At 36.0% G+C, this 24,791-nt stretch overlaps 1 protein-coding gene across 4 annotated transcripts in view; it reads right to left on the reverse strand.

The window, feature by feature from the left end:
• LOC149829402 (axial regulator YABBY 5-like) overlaps positions 1–13,282 on the reverse strand; it is a 16,899-nt gene extending 3,617 nt beyond the window's left edge. The window contains exons 1-5 of one of the 4 annotated variants that reach the window (XM_090018099.1): positions 13,127–13,282; positions 11,206–11,328; positions 10,434–10,551; positions 9,871–9,946; positions 9,530–9,605 (exon numbers count right to left, since the gene is read on the reverse strand). In XM_090018099.1, coding sequence (XP_089874225.1) covers positions 9,530–9,605; positions 9,871–9,946; positions 10,434–10,551; positions 11,206–11,328; positions 13,127–13,195 — 462 coding nt within the window. In that variant the 5' untranslated portion in view covers positions 13,196–13,282. The remainder of the gene's footprint in view (positions 1–9,529; positions 9,606–9,870; positions 9,947–10,433; positions 10,552–11,205; positions 11,329–13,126) is intronic. The other 3 variants (XM_090018100.1, XM_090018101.1, XM_090018102.1) reach the window with 3 other exon arrangements.
• Between the last annotated feature and the right edge of the window lie 11,509 nt (positions 13,283–24,791).

Consider the following 24,791-nt stretch of genomic DNA (forward strand, 5'->3'; position numbering starts at 1 on the left):
ACAATTGTATCTTATTGAAACTATTTGGAGACCTACGTCACAGAAATACTCCACAAATTACACAAGAATGTCGTGTCCTGTGTCAATCAAGTTTATTTGTCAAATGCTCTCTATCTCTCTCATGATGGTATCTGTCTAGACCAAAGAGAGGACGATGACAGGGAAACAGATCAGGTCATGCTGAACATGAGCGTTTTTGCTCGTGCTGACATCGTGTCCGTCTGTTTGCAGTTTGGATGAATGCCACGTGGTTTTGTTGACTTTTGAGCTTTTTAAAATGCAAATCGGATGGCCACGATGTCAGCATGAGCAAAAACGATCATGTTCAGCATGACCTGATCTGCTTCCAGATGACAGAAGCATCAGATGGTGATTATGATCTGGGTGAGATTCCTTCTTCTTCTAATGGTAGTCAGCTTCTTTCATGGGTTGTTGTTGTGGAATGCTCTTTGTGTCCATCTCCTAACAAGGATCTTCCCCCTCCTTTAGGAGGAGGTAAGATGATAATCTCGATTCCAAATCAATATTATGAAGACATTCCTTAAAAAAAAACAGCATTATGACGACATGATGAAGGATTTTAAGTTTTTATTGGTTTGTCGGTGGGATCTCAAACCAATGGAAAGAAGCTTCTATGAAAAATAACTTATTTTATGTTGGAAGATTGGTAAGAAGCCTATATTTGCTTCTTTGCCAAATAGTGAGTTTGTTGTCTCCTTTGATTCTATGGAGGATTTGACGATGGTGAGATCCAAGGGAGCTTGGACTATTGCTGGACGAACACTACTCATGGAACCTTGGGACGGATCTGGCATCCCTAAGTTTCATGGGTTGCATGTAGTACCCTTATGGGTGAGAGTGTTTCATTTGCCTCCTGCGGCTTGGAGAAATGATTTGTATTGTCTTATATCGGGGCGATTCAGGCAAAGCTACTTGCTGTAGAACACAGAAAGAAGAAAGATCTGATTGTTTTTATTGAAGTTCTAGTTAATTCAGATCTTATTGAAAGCATTGAGTTTAATCTTGGAGAAGACTATTCTGGTGAACTTAGTCTTGTATATGAAGGATATGCTAAAATTTGTTCGACATATCAAGTTGGATCTCATATCCTAGGAAGAAGATGAATTCAAGTCATGTTAAGGAGGAAGCAAAAAATCATGATGGGTGGAGAACTGTAAGAAGGAAAAAGGCTGGTCAAAACTGGGTTCCCAAAACTACTTCAACTCAAGTTGATCAATTTTCAATCTTGGAAGAGCAAGATCAAAATCAAAATCAAACAGAGAATATTCTAGAAGGCCACCTTGATAAACTTGAGTCAAATCAGAATGTTAATATTAATTCTGGTGAAGGTATGGTAGTAGATGAAAACAATGGTGGAATTGTTTTCAGTTCTGGTGTGCCAACACATTCAGGACCAGATAATGTTCAGTCACAGTGTCATAACATGCAGTTGACTGTTTATGATAGTGAGCGAAGTATGTTAGCTTCAAATCTTCAAGTGGTGTCCATGGAGGGTTCGTCGGAAAAAGCTGGGCGGCTGGTTTCTTGTGAGCCAGTTGTTTCCAATGTTGTAAAAATTAAACTCTTACCTTACCAGGTCCTACATTAATTGAGATTAACACTTCTTCCTTAGTGGGCCATTCTAAATTGCCTTTCATCTTTAAGGCAAGTTTAGAAGAGTCCAATTTTACTCCAGAATATGTGAATTCAAACAGTGACAAGGAGATAGTTAAGTCTCGGTTTAAAGGAAAGTCTATAAAAAAAGATACCATTAAGGCGGGGGCCCACTCCATTGCTCTCATTGCCTTCTAAAAGTCATAGGAAACGGACTCAAAGTCAATCTAAAGTGTGGGTCATTCGGTTTTGGCACTTGAGGACAAAATACATAGAAAAAAAAATCAAGTTCCAACCATTGCTCTCAAGATTTAAGTGAACTATGTGGGCTGATGGGTAAGGGTATCAAAGAGTGACATATTGACCAAATCTTGAATTCAGCTCCAGTTGGGTGTATGTAGTATCAATGTCAGACCAGAGCGGTTGGAGTCTACAGACCAGAAGAAAATCTTCAATACAATGATAGCTATTTATTGGAAAGTTAGAGGTTTGGGTCGAAGATGGGCAAAAGTGGATGTGATTTTCCTAGTCAGATCAAAAGAAAGATAGGGTGCCTGAATCGACATCATAACCACAACTGGCATATCAATATCATTTTTCGATTCTTTAGGATTAAATGCTACAAGGTGGACAAGGATTATAATTATATTTCTTGTTGTCTTGTTAAATTGTGTTTTACCAACTATGATAAGATTTGGAAGGATAAACCACCAGAGGGGTATCCTAATCCAAATCATTTATAATGTAATGTCGAATCCTTTGCTGTGATCTGGTCAGAGTCTGCCTAACCCAGCTTGCCAATAAAAAAAAATGTATCCTATTGTTTTTCATCTATACACTTACACAATCAACCAAAAGTTCAACACCTTTATTGGATTCTTTAACTCACATAGGTTCTGGAATTGAACAAGATTACTATAAACACTGTATTGACTTCATCCATCATAAGGTAAAAAGGGTGTCAGGACCTTTTCTTTTTCTCACTGTTTGATTGGCAAGCTGGGGAATAAACACTGCTCAAACCTGAGATTCTCGGTTGTGAAAGTGCAACCACATATCCAGCTCTCTCTTACAAACCCTGGGTGTTGGAACCTTTATCCTATCCAAAGTTTGAAATAGTGGAAGGAGTAAAAATTTGGAATGTAACAATTTGACCTTTAAAAAAAAATATTGTGATCCTTTCTCCAAACTTCTTTTAAGTGCTGACCATTTTTGAAACATTGTTTCTTTCAATTGAAATACTCCAGCATTTCGAAAATTTGGCATTTGAACATAGTTGTGAAACGTGTACACTTGAAATTTCTAACTTGATTTCTAAAGCAACACATCAGTCTTACTCATTACTTCTCAGTGTTTTTTAACATTAGCTTCAGAACCTCCAAAGGAAGGATTAAATCTGTTTCCTTTATTATGCCTTTGATGAACTAATCGATTAAAAGCATTGTGCAATTATAAAATTCTTAGCTCTTTTTTTATTGGCAAGAAATAGACTTTGCATTTTAGTAAATTCTTAGCTTCTGATACCAGAAATTCTTAAAAATTACTTGAAATATAGAAGTATAAATCAGCTTTGTGATCTACAAAATGGAATATAGCTTTACACTGATGAGATGCTAACTTTTGGGTAACTTTGCATAGAGGCATTGAATGCTTTATACAACAATAATTCACATTGATGCCAAAGTTCATGTTTATGACAACAATGACAAACAAATCTACGTTGATGCCACTGTTCAGAGGCTGCATATGGGGTTAAAATTTGTGCTATAATAAATGAATCTCTTAATTCCAAAAAAATAATAATAAATGAATCTCTAGGAATCGAAGCAGATTTTGCAAATATGTGAAGGCTACTAGAGGTGAAACCAATATTCCCTGAATTTTCACATGAACCTAGAGGACTTCACCCTTCTGTCCATTGCTTTCATACCCTTCATTTAGCTGTGGAGCCCAACTGCTAAAATTCTTGCTAAAGTAGGCGCTATGAGATATGGTGTTGATAATATCTGACAAGTTTGAAAAAATCATGGATTACTTTGCTTGTATCCTTTGTTGTATGGCTTTTCTTCATCGTAAATGATGATATTTTTATACTCCTTTTTAATAGCTTTAATGAAAATACAAGATTTTCACCAAAAAAAAAAACATCAGTGAGTTCTGCAACCACGAAGACTTATACTACTGCTATTGTTGGGAATAAATTAAACCTGAACAATGTTTCTAAAATTATTGAGTATATATATATATATATATATATATATATATATATATTTCTAAGAGTCTTCTAGAATTATTGAGTATGTACAAGCTTCTAAGAGTCTTCTAGAATTATTGAGTATGTACAAGTTTCTAAGAGTCTTCTAGAATTAATAAATAGGTATAAGTTTCTAAGAGTCTTCTAGAGTTATTAAATAGGTACAAGTTTCTGAGAGTCTTTTGGAGTCTCAATACATCTAGAAAGGTCTTACTAGTACTATAAAAGCCTAGTCTAAGAGTCATTATAGGTATCTAAGTGTGAAGAGCCTTTTTTGAGTAAAAATATTAGAAGTCATTCTCCATCATCATTCTCTATTTTTTGCTTCATTCTATATTTTATTCTCTTCAAAATGGTATCAGAGCTTTGTTCAATTAAAATGAATAACTCTATTCCTCTTCCTTTCGTCCTTCAATTAGCCAAAAAAAAATTATGACAATTGAAGTATCCAAATGAAAGTTATTCTTAGATCTCAAGAATTGTGAGAGATAGTTAAAAAAAGCTACGTTGAAGTTGAAAATGAAGAAAAAATGTCACAGGCTCAAAGAGAGAGTCTAAAAGCGTCAAGAAAGAAAGATAAGAGAGCTCTTGTGGTAATCTACCAAGAAGTAACCTCAAATGAAGTTGCTTTTGAGAAGATTGCGTGTGCTACTTCCTCAAAGCAAGTATGAGAGATTTTGAAAAGTTCATTTAAAGGAGGTGAAAAGGTAAAAAGGATTTGTTTACAAACTCTTCGAGGAAAGTTTGAAGGTTTGTATAAAATGGAGTCGGAATCAGTTTCTGATTATTGTTCATGAGTATTGTCTATAGCTAACCAATTAAAAAAAATAGTGAAACTATAGATGTTCGTGTCATTGAGAAAATTCTTTGTTCTTTGGATTCAAAATTTGACTACATTGTGGTAGCCATTGAAGAATCAAAGGACTTGATTACCATGATCATTGATGAACTTACGGGCTCGTTGCAAGCTCATGAAGAAAGGCTAATAAAAAAGAAGAAGAAGTAGTTTTAGATCAAGCACTCTAGTCGAAATTGTCTTTAAATGAGAAGAAGAAGAATTTCAAAAATCAAAGAGGTCGAGGACGTGGTCGTAAAAGAAGTGAAAGCTTTAAAGGAAGAGGCTCATATGCTTGTGGAAGAGGCGATTATTCAAGCAAGGAGAATGGTTTGAATCAAAATCAAAATTTTAAAGGCTCACAAAGAGGGAGAGGTCGTAGCTATTTTGAATGTTATAATTGTCACAAACTTAGTCATATGGCAAGTGATTGCTGGTACAAGGAGGAAGAAAGGCGTGATGCTTGTTTGGTGTATAAAAACAAAAACCAATAGCAAAATCATGACACTTTATTGCTTGTGTCTCATGGTGAAGATCTTCATGATGTCTGGTATATAGACAGTGGTGCTAGCAAGCATATGACAGGTAACAAAAATTTATTTTCTAAATTGTTTGAATCTAATTATAAAGAAGTTAAAGTAAGAGATGGAAATGCTTACAAAATTAGTGGTGTTGGTGAAATGGAGTTCAAAACAAAATCAGAAAAAATAGAGAAAATGTCTGAAGTTTATTTTGTTTCTGGTTTGAAAAATAATTTGCTCAGTGTGGGGCATCTTTTGAAGAAGGGATACGACATTCATTTTCATGACATGGCTTGCTACTTGTCAAAGAAAAAGCAAGTTATTGCAAGGGTTGGAGTTGCTTCAAATAATCTTTTTTCACTCACTCTTCAAAATAAAAATATGACTTCTTTTACTAGTATTGATAATGGAGTTTCTAAGCTATGGCATGATAGATATGGACACTTGAATTATGGAAGTTTGAAGCTGCTCTCAAAGAAGATGATGGTCAAAGGCTTGCCTCAAATTGATCATCTTGATGAAGTTTATGAAGCATGCCAACTTGAAAAGCAACACAGAAAATCATTTCCTCCTCAATCATCATGGCATGCAACATGACCTTTGGAGCTTATTCATTCAGATCTTTGTGGTATGATGATGGTAACATCTTTGGGAGGTAATCGTTATTTTATCTCTTTCATTGATGATTACTCACGAAAAGTTTAGGTGTATTATGTCAACGAAAAATTTGAAGCTTTTCAGAAATTCAAAGACTTCTCGGCGAAAGTTGAAACATTTACTAGGCTGAAAATCAATACTTTACGGACTGACCGCGGAGGTGAATATTTTTTAAATGAGTTTGAGAAATATTGCAAAAGATGGTCAAATGCATTCTTAAGAAGAAGAAGTTGTCAAGAAGATTTTGGGCAGAAGTTGTTTATTGTGCAGTTTATCTTATTAATAGATCACCAACAAGAAGCTTGAAAAATTGCACACCACATGAAGCATGGTATGGTTCAAAGCCTAGTGTTCACTATCTTAAGGTATTCAGAAGCGTGGCTTATGCTCATGTTCCAGATGCTATGAGAAACAAGTTGGATGATAAATCATAGAAGTATATTTTCATAGGCTACAGCGAAAGAAGCAAGGCTTACAAGCTGCACAATCCGGTGACAAAGAAGATTGTGATCAGTCGAGATGTTCAATTTGATAAAAATTTTATATTTGAAGACTTGGAATCTGAAAAAGAAAATTTGTCTATCTTTCCTTTTCAGATTGAAGAAGAAGAGAATGATCCAGCATTTGAAAATAATAAAAATGGTGCCCAAGGAGGAAATTCTCCTGCTTCCCCAAGTTCTTCATCGAGCAACCCTATTAGAAAAATGATAATCATCCAAGAATTATATGACATCACAGAAGAAGTTAGTCAGAATGATGTCATATTTTTTGCCTTCTTTGCAGGTGAAGATCCAATTTCTTTTGATGATGCATGTCAAGAAGGAAAATGGAGGAGAGCCATGAAAGAAGAAATTTGTTCAATTGAAAAACAATAATACATGGGAGCTTCCAGATTTACCACCACACAAAAGTTCTATTGGAGTAAAGTGGGTGTACAAGACAAAGATGAATCTGGATGGCTCTATCAACAAGCACAAGGAAAGGCTGGTAGCAAAAGGGTACAAGCAAAAAGAAGGAGAAGATTTTACAGAGGTATTTGATCCTGTTTCAAGACTTGAGATTGTTCATTTAATTATTTCTCTTGCGGCTCAGAATAATTGGAATCTTTTTCAATTGGACGTAAAATATGCGTTCTTGAATGGTGTTCTTAATGAAGAAGTCTATATTGACCAACCACCTAGGTTTGTCAAGGAAGGGGAAGAGAAGAAAGTGTACAAGTTGAAGCAATCACTTAGAGCATGGTATAGCTGCATCAATTCATATTTTAAAAAATGTGGATTTCAGAAATGTCCATATGAGCATACTCTCTACATCAAAGTCAATTCGGAAGGAAGATTCATTATTGTAAGTCTTTATATTGATGATCTAATTTTCATAGAGAATGATGTGCAGATATTGAATGAGTTCAAGAACTCAATGATGGCAGAGTTTGAGATGACAGATTTGGGTGAATCGCATCATTTTCTTGGTATTGAAGTTTATCAAACCAAGAAAGGAATTTTTATTTTGCAGGAGAGCTATGCAAAAGAGATCTTGAAGAAGTTCAAGATGGAGAATGCTAATCCAGTTTCGACTTCATGCATTTCAAGTTTGAAGTTATCTAAATAAGGTAAAGGAAAACTTGTCAATTCTACTATGTTCAGAAGTTTGGTTGGAAATCTATACATCCACAAAGCCTGACATTATGTATGATGTCAGTTTGGTGAGTAGATTCATGGAGAAGCCATATTCAAATCATTGAGAAGCTGCAAAAAGAATTCTAAGATATGTGAAAGTAACTATCGATTATGGAATTTTTTATGAAACTAATGTTGCAGTCAACCTTATTGGTTATACTGATAGTGACTTAGCAGGGAGTGTTGATGATAGCAGAAGCACTTCAGGTTATGTATTTAATCTTGGAAGTGGAGTAATTTCATGGAGCTCAAAGAAATAACCAATTGTTGTGCTTTCTACTACGGAAGCATAATATATTGTTGCATCTTTTGCAGATTGTCAGTTAATCTAGTCGCATGAAATTTTGGAGAGTTTGAAGCATAAGCAAAATAAGCCAACAACTCTTTTTTGTGACAACAACTCAACTATCTCAGTTGCGAAAGATCCAGTTCTTCATGGAAGGGCGAAACATATTCGGATTCAGTATCATTTTCTGAGGAAACTTGTGAATGAAGGTGATGTTCATGTGAAGTACTGCAGAACAGAAGATCAGATGACAGATATTTTCACGAAGCCACTAAGTGGACAAGTCTTCAAGAGAAATACAGAAAGATTGGGTGTAAAGAGCAAGTTTAATTTAGAAGAGGCATTGTTGGGAATAAACTAAACTTGAACAATGTTTATAGAATTATTGAGTATATACAAGTTTCTAAGTCTTATAGAATTATTGAGTATGTACAAGTTCCTAAGAGTCTTCTAAAATTATTGAGTATGTTCAAGTTTCTAAGAGTCTTCTAGAATTATTAAATAGGTATAAGTTTCTAAGAGTCTTTTAGAGTCTCAATACATCTTGAAAGGTCTTACTAATGCTATAAAAGCTTAGTCTAAGAGTCATTATAGATATCCAAGTGTGAAGAGCTTTTTTTGAGTAAAAGTATTAGAAGTCATTGTCCATCGTTCTTCATTTTTCTCTTCATTCTATATTTTATTCTCTTCAGCTATTAGTACTATAAAAGATGATATATAGGCACACCGTTACGTTTTGAAGTCAAGCTACGTAACCTGTGATGGAGTGTGAAAAGTTGCAAAGAACTCTTTTGCAACCACATGAACAACCAACATCTTTTCACTAATACGCAGATAGGCAGATGTAAAAGTGGCACCTCTGCAATATTTGGACATGATTCTTAATTTCGAACTTGATACTGATACTACGACTACTGCTACTGCGATAATTTCAGGGGCAGCAGTTTATCAAATATCCTACATTTATCCTAGAAAACTGGACAAATGGGAGGGAAAGGATTTCTCTTCAAGCATGCTTGTTATGTGAAGATTGCAGGCATAGGCTTGGCCAAAGATAAGGAATGGACATCCTTAGATTTTCTTGCTCATATGTTGTGGGTACTGTATAGAGTCTGAGCTCTTCCTCCTCTTAGGGGTCTGGAACTATCTAAGGAGAAATGCCTCTGCCATAGTGGGCTTGACGTTCGTAATATCTAAATTTAGACCATGAAAGTTAAATCATGTTCATGCCTATCGAAAAAGGAAAGAGAAAAACACGATCTTCAACAAGATGTATCACAATTATTAGTTCCTTCCAGGCATTCAATTTATTCTCTCATTCTTGGGGAAGCAAACTTGGTTGTCTTTTCCTTTTCTGGGAAAATAGGGACTATTAAAAAATAACAGCAATGACTGTATAGCGTTTATATTCTTGAAGAATTGTGGATCAACTCATTCTTCTGCCCGAGTCGGAAGGCCAGTTGAGTTGTTCCAGTTTGAGATTAAATTTCATGTTTGGTTCACTTTGCTTTTTAGGGGTGATGAAAAATGCATGGGTTTTCTTTCTTTTTGTTGGTTGATCAGACCGGTTCCCCATACCTCTTCTTGGTGATGATGCAATAAAATAATGAAGTCCTAGTGCATTATATGGGGAATGCGCAAGCTTGCAGCATTATTTGTAACGAGAAAACGCGTGACGGATCTTACATTTTTTGCAGCAGTGCTGAACGCTTCCTTATGGCTGATATCCGGATTACAGGCTTTTATCCTTTGGATCTCTTCCCTGCAAAAGTAGGTATTAATCAGAATGCTTTAACGATGCTACATGACAAAAATATAGGCTATTCCAAGTCAAGGACAAAAAGGTCCCCGCTCCAATTCGAAACAACGGCTAGATTGCCCTTATATAAGGACCGTACGATACAAATCGTCCGTCAGATAGTCTCCAGATTAATCGATTCTATACTCGCTTGATGAATAGTCTACAGACTAATCGGTTCTATACTCGCTTGATAAATAGTCTAGAGACCAATCGATTGTATACTCACTTGATGAATCGGTTGTATGCTGAAGGAACTCGTTGCCGCTTTTCTGGTGCTGCGCAGAAAGAAAAACAACCTCGTGCTGTAGAGTTAAGATCCCATGAATAAAAAATTCAAGAGTACATTTTCTCAAACTCAAGGGAGAACACTATAAAAGTGCCATCTAAAATACTAATAAGAACAAGAACAAGGATATCTGAGTCAGAAATATGCGTAAGCAGAACTTCCAAATCCCTGGTTAACAATGAAAAGCCAAAGCGAAATAACCAAACCTACACTATGGCACTAGACCATGCTTACAAGAAAACCCAATCAACCAACCGGGGCTCTGCTTGTCTGGTAGGAGCAGCTAATGCACGTCACCTTGGGACGTTGCAGGTTTAAAACCCAATTGTATAGTTTGTATAACTGGTATAGGGATCTGCCTAACCCCAGATTGCCATTCAAAAAAAAAAACCATCAAGCCAGCACTTCCTGTCAATCCTGCCTTCATTTTTATAATGCCCGCGTCTACATAAACTACTACATTGACGGTCAAAAAAAGCTGGGAAAGGGAAAAAGAGAATTACGCTTGTTAGGAAGCATCCTTTTTTCATCCATCTCAGGGCCCATCATGGGAATCTTGTTGAATCTGGAGGAAGACGACCCACATTCCTTTCCATATTGGTGAGAGCTGTAAGCATGAGTCTGCAGATTTTGCAATTAAACACGATACCCTTGTCAATCAATCACAATCCATTTAATGTTTTTAGTGCGCGAAAAAATGAGGTATCGCTCAGGCGACACCCATCAAATCAGAAGAAATAAAGGTTTTGTTAGTCTCGTTTTTCTTATCCGGAGGTGAGACTACTTTTCTTTTTAATCATCCTCTATAATTTTTTTTTGGGTATATATCTCAGTCAACCGGGGCGACGTAATCATCTTCCAGTACTTCCATTGTAAGGCAGCAAAATAATAATAATAACTATATCTGTGAAGGAAAAAAAACAAAACAGATAAACTAAAACACGAAAAGCGCCACCATTATTCTTTTCGTTTCATTCAGGTTTATGATCATTGCCCATCATTGTTTTTTTTTTATGACGAAGGAACCCTAACGGAGAACCTTTTTTGTTTCATTCAGGTTTATGATTATCGCCCATCGTCGTTTTTTTTATGACGAATGAACCCTCACCGAAAACCGGCCGGCCACTTAATGGGTTCGCTTCCCTGCAACGTAAATGGTTGAAGACACGACCACCTAGCCTTTGGTGCCCCAACCGTGATAAAGCAACAGCAGGTCATCGCCAACATTGTTGATATTGATTTTTCTTAGTTGAGAAAAAAAATCGTTATGTTTACCTGGAGGCCCTGAATGGGTATGGCAGCTGGTAGCAAAGCTCCCATGTTCACAGACTGAAGATTTGAGCAATGACCGCATCTTATGGTCACTATGTTGAGCAAGTTTGTGCATGGTACACTTACCTGTTGATGTTCACAAGACCAAAACTTAGTAAGCATCTCTCTCTCTCTCACTCTCACTCTCTCTCTCTCTCGTCAAACGGTCTTTTCAGTCTTAGAAAGAAAGGCAGAACGGTGCGAGAGAAAGAAGTTAACCTGTTCGTTAAGGTCACTTATATTTTAATTATTTTACTTTTGCTTAGATTGTATGTTATGGGTGTCCTTTGTCTTTAAAAATAATAAAAATAAAAAAGGAAAGACGGAAGGATGGAATGTGAACAGAGACTTGACAAATGGAATGGAAACCATCGCCTAATTAATTTTTTTAATCAATTCTCCAAGGAGAGGGAGGATGGGGGGAAGTACCCCCACCGACCTTTCCCCGGCCGTTTCTTCCATTTTCAAAGATTTGATACTCCTTTCCCCCTGCTGGCATAAGTTTAACCCACCCTCAGTTTCTATCCTCTCTAAATTAAGATCTATTCTTCATTGCGATCGCACACAGCGTTCCCAAGAAGCACCATCAACGCACTGTGCGGTTGCTGAAGGAATTTCACCGTTAGCCAGCACGTCGAACGGTTTATGCAGCGAGAAAATGGAGGCCCTCTCACCAAAGGAAAAACTCGATATATATCGGCCGGGTGAAAAAGGTTCATCTTCTGGGTACCGTTTACTTCTTAAAGAGAGCTTCTATGTTGGGTTTAGTCTACCTTTTCTGTTGGATCAGAATACAGTTGGTTGAGGTTCCAATGGATGGAAGAGCGGATGAGACATGGCAAACCTTGGACGTTGGTTTTGATCGTTCCTATTGTTGGTGGTGCTTCTTATTCAAGGGAATGATGCTGAACCGCGATCCCGTCAATTTTCATCAGAATTAAAAGTTGAGAGGCATGCCGTCTCCGTTTCGTCGTTTTTTTTCTTAGAGGACGTGCTGATTCGTCAAAGTCATTAGTTATTAAAAGAGTTGGTATCAGCACACGATTTGTAAAAGGTTGCTCGTTGAGTTGTATTGTGTTAAACTTCGAAAGAAAAAAAAAAAGAGGAAAGAAAACTCGAAGGGAGGATGGATGGAGCGGTGAATTGACGGAAGTAAAGACCGAAATAGATGGAGAAAACACAGAAAGATGAAGTAAAGACCGAAATAGATGGAGAAAACACAGAAAGATGCAAGCGGATCCTTTTGCAAAGCCCTTCCACTTACACCTAGACAACTACCAAAGCTGGAAGTGGCCAAGTTTTGAAAGCACCATAAGCAAGTTGACATCATATAAGAAGCCGCAACTCATGGACATCTCCAGTTCCGTTATCTTCATACCATGATCTATGATGGTCATCACAAGTATGATTAACAAGTAAAATTTATGCAATACAAGGCCAAAATCTACCAGTGATACGCATGCTTGGGCTTGGAACTCTCCCTTTTCTCTTTGTTTTGAAAGGACAGGAATTTTTTTTCATAAGGTCATGTCGGTCGAAAGTTGAAGCAAGTTGTTGTGTACCAATTCCCTCAAAATGCAGCTCAGTTCTTTGAAACTGAACTCGAGTGACGAATTGCAGAAAGGTGAAAAGAGAAAAGGAACAGAAGTGGTGGCCATAAAATTGCAAAATTCAGAAAAGAAAAATTTATCTAAGAGCCAAAAGAATAGATTATTGTCCCGGTGGGTGCAATAACAACCATCAAATGAAGATCAAGCAAAACTTCTTCTTCTTCAATTCCTCCAAGGATCATCAATATGCTTGGGCATCAGAATTGCACAGAATAAAAAGCAAATGCAGGATTCTAGATGTTAGTGGAAAAGAAAACAAGGAGCAATCTCTGTACCGCTAGGATAGTGTTGCAGAAGTTGCAAGGAAGGTAGTAGACATGCTCATTTCCGATTTCCATGGTCATTTCCAGATCCTCTGAGAGCCTCGATCGGAAATGGTTCCTCAATCCTCACACACACACACACACAGAGGGTCATACAACACTGATGATGGGGAGGGTAGTGGATGTGAATTTCTGACGAGTAAAAAACGGAGGTTCGTACGGAAAGGTGGTTTTCTTACGATGAGAGCTGTATTGTCATACCGGGGTAGTGGTTTCTTTAAACATATGGTGTTTAGAAGAGAGAGAGAGAGAGAGAGAGAGAGAGGGTTGTGACAGCGGACGACGGGGGCGCAAGCGGAGGGGGGGGGGGGGAGGTGAAAAAACAGTCGGGAATCCAACAATAAAATCCAACTCTCTCCTCTTTCTTTCTCTACCACCCATCCTTGATTTCCATATGTATCCCCCCACAATAATGAAACCCCACCCTTACTTAATAAATGAAACCAAAACCCCAGTTTTAGATGACCCTAAGACCTCTAACATGCTTTTTGGACAGACAGACCTCTAACATGCTTTTTGGACCTTCAGAATGTTGTTTACTTCATCCTTTGAGCTTGTTTGCGGGTCCCAATATCCTATAAATGCCAGGGTAAATTGGTCAATTCGGTAGAGAAGGTCTCGGGACCATTCCGTACTAACAGACCAGAGATGGACGTGTCTGCGTGTGCGTACACAAGCATGTCCTAATTGACCATCTTGCCCTCTAACGTCGTTGATAATCGTGCTTTGTCTTTTGTTGATACACGTATTGCCCAGTTGGACACATTTTTCATAATTGCGTTGGTGATTTGTTTCCATGCTTACAGTGGAGCACTGCTCCCCACACACAAAATTTTTGGGATGGGGCACAGCGCAACACGATAGATGTTGCTTGATCTACCTTCTTCAAAACACATCCAATAACAAAGTGCGAGTACCCATAACTTGCACCATCACCATCCTTCCTCACTGTCAAAGATCGGCCTAGCCATATATGCAGCGGATACGCTTCAGCTCCATATAACTCACTTCATAACAAAAAGAAATATTATTTGTAGACAAGAATTTTCTTTTCTTTTCGTTTTTTTTTTCTATAATGCCATCATATCGCTTATAAAGAAAGACGCATGATCTGTCTATGATCAAATTAGACCCAGGTAAATTTTGCACTATGACCAATAGCCATTGACTCAAAATCTCTCCTCCAGTGTAGTATGACATGACAAATAAGATCATATAGGTACAGTCGAGCAAGGCAATACCGTGCCTGGTCCCCCCATCATAAAGGTGATGGCAATCTGAACTCTTAAGGGGATCGAGGCAGTTTTCGACAAACCACCGCCCGCAAGTTCAGATTGTTGAGTGCCGTTCATCTTTAAGATGCAATCCACTGCATGGTGGTGGTCCAACCAAGCGCCTTTGTATTATGAGATGTGATGTGTCTTGCATAGACTTCATTTTCATATCATGTAGTTTTTACTATTTCGATCACCATTTTAGCACCATCATTCGTCACGATGACTGGCCCCCGAAAAGATCGGGTATCTGGGGATCCCATACAAAAGTAGCTCGCCTGCAGTGATTTTGATAATTGCAATGGAAATGAACAGGCAGCCGTACTTGGAGACGACAAATGGGGCGCCCAGTACCTATTTGTATATATAAAAAATATGTATGCGTGCATGTATCTGTTCTTGTTCAAGTGAATCCTTGTGTTTTTCTCTTTTAGATAATGATATAAGATAATCACGTCACCTTGGTAAAGCATTGAGCTGTCTCTCTTTTCGTCCACCCCTTGTTGCTTTTATATTTTTTGTTATTGTCAAAACATTTATTTATTTCATCAGAGGAAAAAGTCGACTCTTGTGGTGGTGAGGATGTTGCCGGAACTCAGTTACGTATGGTTCCAATCTGCCTTAAATATCGCCAGCCATATGATTATATATATATATATATAGGTCAATAACATTCATGGATTGGAATAAGCTATGTGATCGCAGTTTTAAAAATGTAGGCCCTGTTTGGATCTGATTTTATTAGTTGTTTACATGCATAAATTAAATCACATTTTATAAAGAAGAATGTTGCTTTTGTTTTTAATAAGGTGAATTTTTGAATACTAATTATTTAAACTAAAATTAAAAGAAAAAGAGGCATGTATGAGTAGTGATGGTGGTGGTGGTGATGATAATGGTGGTAATGATAATAGTGATGGAATGGTGGTGGTAATACTGGCAGTGATAGTGGTAGTGATGGTGGTGGAGGCGGGAATGATGGTCATAGAGGTTGTAATGGTGGTGGTGGTGGCGGTTGTGGTGATAATGGTGATGCATGGTAGTGCTGTTGACCAGGTGCTAGTGATAGTAGTGGTGGTGTGGTGATGGTGACGATAGTAGTGATAGTGGTGATGGTGGTGGTCTTGGTAATGGTGGTGGGAAGAAAATAAACAGTTGCTAACCATGGCTAGTTGGGAAGAAAACAAAAGAGTAGGTTCCTACCTATTTTTTAGAACGTCACATGGCTAAATTTATAAAAGCTCATTAAAAAAAATTAGAAGATTGAAACTTGCTATATAAAATAAGCATAAATGACATGGATCAATTTATAAAGGGATCCAAACGGTGCTTATAGTTATCTTTAGCAAGATTGTTAAATGCAAAGAGGCGAAGCGAGGCGTAAGCCTCGAGGCATTGAAGTGTAAGCTTCATGATCAAAATAATAAAATATATAATATTAATAAAACAATGAAAATTTTAAATAAAAACAACTAATTTGCTTTTAGTCATTTTAGTACAAAATCATAAGAAAATAAAATAAAGACGATGCTCGCATGAAACAGGGTAAACCAGCGTTTCCCACAGTGGCTGCAACAAAAAGCAGCCGGTGGGAGGGAAGTGAGCTCCAACCTAATAGACCAACAACTACCATGCAACACATCTCTTCGAACCACTTTGACCTTATTTACTGAGAGAATAGATTGAATTGGTAAAAGAACAAAAGTGCAAAAGAGTCTGACCTGAATCGCAAACCGTGGAAAATACTGAGCGTGCACCTCAGTACCTTGAGCGTGCGCCTCGCCTCTGAGGCGTACGCTTCGAGGAGTACGCCTCTAACAACACTGATCTTTAGGGTAAAGCAAATTTTTTTACTTTAGAAGGAAATAAAAAGTCAAATGCATTTTGAAAAAAACAATCAGATGTAATTTAGTAAGTTGAGGATGAAAAGTGAATTTAATTTTGTAACCATAAAAATAAGTATGATTAAAAAAAACATATTACCTTTAAAAGTGTTTGTCATTTCAATCATTTGAAAGTTTCTAAGATTAATATAATTACTTAAAATTAGAAAATATGCAGCGATTACGAAAACCATTAACTTGAGGAGAGAGTGCCTTTGGAAAGTTACATTCACAAGCGCACATTTTCAGATTTTCTGTTTTTCGTTGAAAGAACAATGGCGTTCTCGCCCAAATTACTCATAAAGAAAAACAGATATCGTCATAGAGGTATGATATGATATGTTCAATTATGGCCGTTGGATTGCGTGTCTAGATCAGATTGAATCAATTAATTCATCATCCATGGATATATTCAATTGGAACTTAGGCCATGCGGTGCTACAATGACAACCACCCATGGAACTGTGCGTAATTTGCTAGATAATTAATTTTGCTGATGATTCTTGTGAACGGAAAAATATAAAAAAAAATGGTCGAATATGTGAGAATGCCACTCCTGCTTTTAGAAAATGATTGAATGTGTAGAGATGGTTTTGGTATTATTACCCGTTAATGTGAAAAAAGAAGACTAGATTGATTGAGGGCAGGCTCCATCAACATATTAATTTTGAAGAGTCTTTGTCTACTTGTGTTGTGTGGAACTACCCTCACGCCACGCACCTCTTTAGCCTGATTAATTTGTGAGGCTTCAATCAGGCGCAGTTCCGGTTTGTTGACATGACGCGTGTTCCTATCCCTCTAGACTCGAGAGAACTTTCTATTTTAGCAAATCTCAGATTCTCTTGGAGGATCGATCTTAAGTGTATAAAATGATTTCTTTTCCTTATGAATTAGTTGTGATCATATACTGCATGCAAGTTTCTTTGGTTTACCTTTAAAAATCAAGAAAACACACACACACACACTGTCTTTAACATGATTCGGTTAAAAAAAACGTAAGTATATCCTCATTCAACTCTCTCTTGAGGACGTGCGTTCTTCCATTAAGACATATTTATGTACAGGTTACAAGATCGAGAAAGCTAGCAGCTGTAGTTTCCTATAATAGAGTCTATAAATTTGGATTAATTTATCCTAACCACTGTTACTTATCTCTTAAAACGACTAACCTATCCATAAGACCTTGGTGACAAACTTTTCTCAACCAGGAAAGCTTTTTTTTTTAGGCAGACTGTGTAACGCCCCAAATTTAACACAAAATTTGTAATCATTTTTTTTTTTGAAACACATAATAAATTTGGGCTCGCTACAAACATCTTATTGGAAATTCAAGTTCATTATTTAAGAATAAGTAGAATAAGTCTCAAAATATAACAAAACAGCCCAAAACCAAATCCCTAGAGCAACACACTCGTCGAGCCTTGTCCAACGCCACGCCATCAATCAGAACCTGTAACATTTTCAACGGAGAGGTTAGCCTCTCAAAGTACAACAGTAAAGATCATAGCATATGAAAACATGGCATTAGAAAATCATTTGTATGTATAGAAATATGTTCCATAGCAAACTTATATACATATTCTTTTGCCAAGTTGTCCCTGGACCACAAAAGTTAGGGTTGACCATTAGTCAAAACCCAAGCCATCAATTCCAATAGTCACATACAGAGGACCGCGGTACCCACGGCCGTTGCTCCCACTAGGGCGATCCAAAGATCGGGTGGTCCCATAGTGAGCTTTTCAAATTGAGCTCAGTCAGTAGGGCTAGTCACCGGGCTTCCCCGTGTAACTATCTAGGTCCCCCTAGGACAACCGGGCTGGGTGGACCGAGGAGACGCCTTGCTCTCCAAACAATATAACAGAAATCCCGGAGCCTGGTACCACCTACCCTCTCCGTAGGCAAACAGAAGTCCTGACTTATTATACTCCCTCAGGAGGAGTTCCACTTCCCCATTTAGGGTACACGACATATGTACAACTTGGCCCAGGGTACAAGGGTTGAGGTGTTTTTACAAACATGACGAATTTAAACTAGAGAAAATAAAACCATAGAACACAAAAAAATGATATCCTCCATGTACATTATCCAAATGCCCTTTATAAATTTTCGTTGGGGTGTTGGATTCAAATACATACTTTTATATCTGAACCAAAAGAACTCTATTTCAAACACACAAAACTTTTACCAGAATTTATGAAACAAATAAGTTTGGTCATTTTAACATAATCTGTCTAAAACGGGTATCTCTTGATAAACTTCTGAAAAGACTAATTTTGCTGAAAAATTAGAACTCAGACCCATTCAACATCATTCGGGGACCAGTTAACGAACATCTCGATGATTCCAAAATGCCAAGACATGCCTAAAAATTCCATCGGCTCGCTGAGATTTGCACGTCACTAGTTGACCCAAGGTATTTTTTTTTCTGTTTATACAGTCTGATAGAAACCAGTATGTCATTAAAACCCTGTATGACTAGAATCTTGTTTGTAAATCATGTTATCAATACCCTATTATGTTCATCCATTTACCATCATATATTATCAATACAATACCAAGCCATTAAAACCATGTATGACTAAAATCTGGTTTGTAAATCATGTTATCAATACCCTATTATGTTCAGCCATTTACCATCATATATTATCAATACAATACCAAGCCATTCAAAAAAAATAATACGAGGTACTTGCATTCAATGAAATCATAATAGTTATAACTCACAGTTATATGAGTAATCTATATCCATTAAAACAAATATCTAATACATGGGTTCACCCATGCCCTCACACTGAATTCTCCAACCACTAAATTGCACAGGCTGCCCCATCTTAATGCCATGCTAAAGTACATGCAGGAAGTCACATAATATACATTAACATACACCTAACGTCCAATATCAATCTGATGCTTACCTCTTTTTTTTTTTTCACCAAGCCCTCTTGAAATACATACTAACGTCTGGTCCCATCTCCATTAATGTGTAGAGTCTGATTTTTTTTTTTTTCAATCTTTTGGAAATCCAAAGGCATTAAATACAGTTTTAATTTGGTTTCAACCATGCCCTCACGCTGAATTCTACAACCACTAAATTGCACATGTTGCCCCATCTCAATGCCATACTAAAGTACATGCATGAAGTCACATAATATAAGTTAATATACACCTAACGTTCCATATAAATCTTATGCTTACCTTTTGTTTTATATGCTGAGGAACACCTGTACAAACACAGACCCATGTATACCAAATCTCCAAGCCCTCTTGAAACACATACTAACATCTGGTCCCATACCCATTAACGTGTAGGGTCTGATATTTTTTTTTCTTTTCAATCTTTTGGAAATCCAAATGCATGAAATACAGTTTTAAATTTCCTCAAAAACCTATAGTTCATATACATGCTGCACATAATCATAAGCCAAAATTTGAACCACCGTACCTTTTTTTTTTCAAATCGCTCCGGTCCTTCGCTCTCTTGTGCAAGAAGGTTGTGATCAACACGCTCCGTTGCTCAAGCTCCTCTATCGATCTCCAGTTCTCTTTCCCCCTCTCTCCTTTTTTTCTAAAAGCTTGTTTGAGGATGCAGTCCACGTCTCCTTCTCTCTTTTACAACAAAACAAATTCTTTTCTTTGTTTCAAAGTTGTAGTCTTTCCATCAGTATCTCATGCCTTCCTTTAAGGCTACCTTCCCCTTACGTTGTTAATCCTAACAGCCAACCCAACCTTTCAGCCACCCCTTCTTTTTTTAAGCTTGCCATCTAGGAAAAATCTATTTACCAAAATTCCTTGCTACAATAGCTTTCTTTCTAAATAAATTTTCCAAAACGTGTGCTACTTACCTCCTAACAATCCAACCTTCTATCTTCACCTACTTAAATTAGGGGTCATTAAATCACTAACCAAATCTACCTTTTAATTAATTGTTTTTAATAACTCAAGACAAAGAAGGAAAGGGATTTTACTATTCCAATCATGCTGGCTAGAATCGTTATTTTATATCTATACCTTACACTCATAAACCTTAAAGGCGATTTTGCCCATCAATGGTCGATCCATGTAAAAATATCCATGTACAGGAAAATATGAGAACTTAACCTTAACAATCAAATTCAAAATAAATAAAAAAGCAAAAACAACAACAACGAACACTGGGTTTTTACAGACTGCCTTGACATAGTAAGATTTTTTCTAAAACTGCAACTGACTTATTAACATTTTTAAAATATAAATCTTTTCAGCTAGAAAATGGCAAAATAATTGAATTGAAGAAGAAAATGTGGCAAATCCTACACAAATCCATGACTCTCTTCTGACGTTTGAGTTAGTTTTGGATCCAAATCTAGACATGTTTTCAAGAACAGGAATGTGGTTTGGGGTCAAGATCTAACCAAGCCCATATTCAACCATTTTTATTACTTATGTGAAGGACAGTGGTTCAATGGGTCGGGTTTGTATTGATCACCTGACTCGACTTGAACCCAAATTCTCATATATGGGCATAAAAAATGCCTATTTGAATATTATTCAAGTTGATCCAAACCCAAACCAAGTAATATGTGATTTGGGTGGGTTATGATATTTCTCAAATATCCAACTTGACCTTGCATTTTTAATGAAAGTAAACTCCTTAAATTATAAGGATTTGGCTTGGGATTTTATTTTCTTGACTCAATAAAACCTGAACCCTTAAACATGGGTCTAAAATTGGATCTAGATCCAACTCAAAATATCATATGGAATCGAAGCCCATATTCAAACCCGTTTTTATTCCTACATAAGGATAGCATGCATTTGCAATAAGGGTAAAATAGCAATTATGAAATATGAGAGGTTCAACAAACTTTAGATAAGGTATAAATGATTTTCAATAGTAATGGTAAAACAGTAATTTTAACGAAGCATGAAGAGAAGTTCCAACGTGCAGTTCAATTGCTAAATGGGTAAAATAGTAACTTTCCAACAGTGGTTAGAGTTAACTCAAAGACAAACTAACATGAGGTTTTAGAATACGGTTTTAGTTCTTTCTCCTAAAGGTATTATATGTCCTACGAAATTTTGTAAGATCCTGATGCACAATGTATAAAACCACATCATGTTCCTTTGTTTGAACTTGAGTACTAGTTCTGATTTCAGTTTTTACAATAATTTTCTCATGAGTCTGAATTTCTAATCTATGTTTGTCAGTGAGATAATTATCCCACCAGCCTCTTAACTGACCAACAAAACTAGTATTTATAAATTTTGCAATCTCATGGTCAATATTGCCATGTTTGCAAATGGTCGAATACAACATTATTCGATGTATTAAGTCAACTATTTGTTTATCATTTAATCCGTGAATATTTCATTCATAGATGGATTTTCTTTAATAGAAGTTCTGAATAGGTTCTTGATCTTCGTACAAAAGATATAACGTGGAAATGGTCTTGTAATAGTATATACTAAGGGTTTAGGTTCATGTCTAACCCGAATTAAATCAAACTCTTGATGATATAGTTGGGCTAATTCATCAAGTTTTTCTAATTCTGATTCGTCTTCAGAATCCATTTCTAATTTGTTTGAAACAACCCTAAGATGTAAAGTTTTCAGTTGCTTTTCAAGGATTTCTACAAATTCATTTGTGGATTTTAATTTAAATCCTTTGACATCTATAGATGGTTGAATCATAGCAGGTTCTATTTATTCAACTACCTTTTTATTTTTTAATTAAACTAATTGTTGTATTTCTAATTTAATTGACTCGTGTATTTGAGTTAATTTCTTTTCACGTTCTATGACTTGATCTCCTATGCATGTCAAAAAAGCATTAGTGTAATTTTGTGACTTTATTAAAGAATTTATTTCTTTAATAGAGACGAGTGTTTCCTCTAACCTGTGTAAATTTAGATAAGTACATGCTTTTGTTGACTCTAACTTTATTGTTTATTCAGGAGGAAAGGGTGATAATATTTTACCATCTTTTATCGTTGTCCAATTTCTTTGAGCAAATAATTTTTTTTTGTTTCAATAAAATTTTAGAAACGAAGAAACAAAACTTTTTATTTATGTGTTTCATTTAGATCTTTGTAATATTGATCTTTGAAATACTTAAGTTTAATTTCAAAAAAAAAATGAAAATACCATTCTCTTGTAAGCACTTGAACGCTAGAATGCAGAATTGTTGTGGGGGTGAAGAACACGTTGTTACGCTCAAAATTGTCAGGGAGGTCCCACTCTTAACTCTCGTACAATTTGAATGCTTTTCTTGTAACTGTAATTGTTATTGTTTTGTATATCTGTATGTTTTTCATACACTTTCATTGCATTTATAAACTTGTAAGGAGTTCAAGTTTTGGGACATATCTTTGGGAGAAATCTCTTCATCCCCAAGAGACATGTGTCTTTGTATTTGAACATTATGACTGTTGCAATAGCCCCTAGCAGTCATCATATGACCATATAGCCTTACATCTCTCACTTGGTCATAAGGGATTTCCTATGTTTATATGCTTGTTCTCAACCAGAACCTTGCATACACACTGTATGAGTGATCTTTACTCACTCATCACTTAGATATATCTGAGTTCCATTTTACTTACATGTCTAATAAAAACATCCTCGGTGAATGTCTTGGTTAGCGGATCTGCTACCATGTCACTTGAAGAAATATAGTCTACTGCTATTTTATTTTTCATAAGCATATCATGAATATATTGATATTTAACTTTAATATGCTTACTTTTAGAGCTATCATCTCTTGTTTGTATTAGTTTTATAATAGCTTTATTGTCACACTAAAGTTGAATTGGATCTTTTGGAATATATATATATTCAACTCGTTTAGGAAATGATTTATCCATACACCAAATGTGACTGCCATATTACAGGCAATATACTCAGTTTCTCGGGTATATTATGCCACACACCCTTGTTTCTTGTATAATCATGCAATTGCCCAACCTTCTAACATAAATACATAACCAGAGGTGGACTTTGCTTTATCTATATCACCAGCAAAGTGGAACAATCTACAAGCTTTAAACTATCTAACTGATAGCATAGCTTGAGTTCCTTAGTTCTCCTTAGATATCGAAAAAATATCTTCACTGCTTCCTAGTGTGAGAGCCCATGATTACTTTGATATCTACTTAGTAGACTTCTAACCAAACTTAAATCAGGTTTAGTACAAAGCATTGCATATATCAGGCTTCCAATTGCCTAAGCTTAGAAAACATTCAACTTTTCTTGTCCATCTTTTGGACAGTCATTCTTAGTTTTTGACATTTTACTGCAATAGTACCTTTTGCCTTGGTACTTTTCATTCTAAATTTCTTTATAATGTGGTCAAGATATTTTTCTTGACATAGGCATAGCAATATCAATTTTTTATCTCTCTATATCTTAATTCCAAGGATATATAAAGCTTTAACCATATTCTTCATTTCAAATCGAGAACTAAACTATGATTTAGTCATATTTATTATGTCTATGTTATTTCCTATAATTAATGTATCATCAACATAGAGGGATAACACAATAAACTTATTCTGACTATTCTTGGCATATATACAGTGGTTCATATTATTTGCCTCATAACTCAATTTGGTTATAACATTATGAAAAGTCAAATATCACTATCTTGATGACTCCTTAAGTCCATACAAGAATTTATTTAACTTGTATACTTTATCATCTTGATCTTCAATTTCAAAACTTTCTGGTTGCTACATGAAAATAATTTCATTTAGTTCACCATTTAAGAAGGTTGTTTTCACATCCATTTGATATAGGTCAATATCAAAATAAGCTACCAATGCCAAAATGATAGGAATAGATGTTATTTTGGCTACAGAAGAGTGAGTTTCTTCATAATCAATCTCTTCTCATTAAGAATAGCCTTTGGTTACTAATCTTGCCTTGAATTTATCAATAGATCCATCTGCCTTGAGTTTTTTCTTAAGAACCCACTTACTATCAATTTTCCTATATCTATTACGCAAAGTGGTTAGTTCCCAAACTTTATTCTTTTTATGGAATCCAACTCATCTTTCATTGCTTCCTTCTATAACTCATACTCATTGGAAGCAACTGCATCTTCAAAACTCAAGTTGTCAAGAGTTTCATCCAAATTCATGTAATAACATAATTCATCACTCAAAAATGTATAATAATCATTCAAATAAGATGGAGGAGTTCTTGTTCTTTTCTATTCAATTACTAATTATAATTTTTGCTCATTATTTATAACTGGATTGTTATGATTTAATTCTTGATTTGGTACCCCAGGATCATTTATGATATCTAAAAAGCCATCATCATATTTAGGATCAAAATTACTTTCTTTTGTTTTAAGGAATTCTACCTCTCTACTCTCTATAAATCTCTTTTCAAGATTATATAGATGATATCTTTTTTATCTTTTTGGGTATTCCATGAAGATGCATTTGATAGTTTTGCTATCTAACTTGTCTCTCATTT

Source organism: Nuphar pumila, chromosome 9, assembly GCF_984573655.1.
Source record: "Nuphar pumila chromosome 9, dmNupPumi1.hap1.1, whole genome shotgun sequence".
Taxonomy (NCBI): Eukaryota; Viridiplantae; Streptophyta; class Magnoliopsida; order Nymphaeales; family Nymphaeaceae; genus Nuphar; species Nuphar pumila.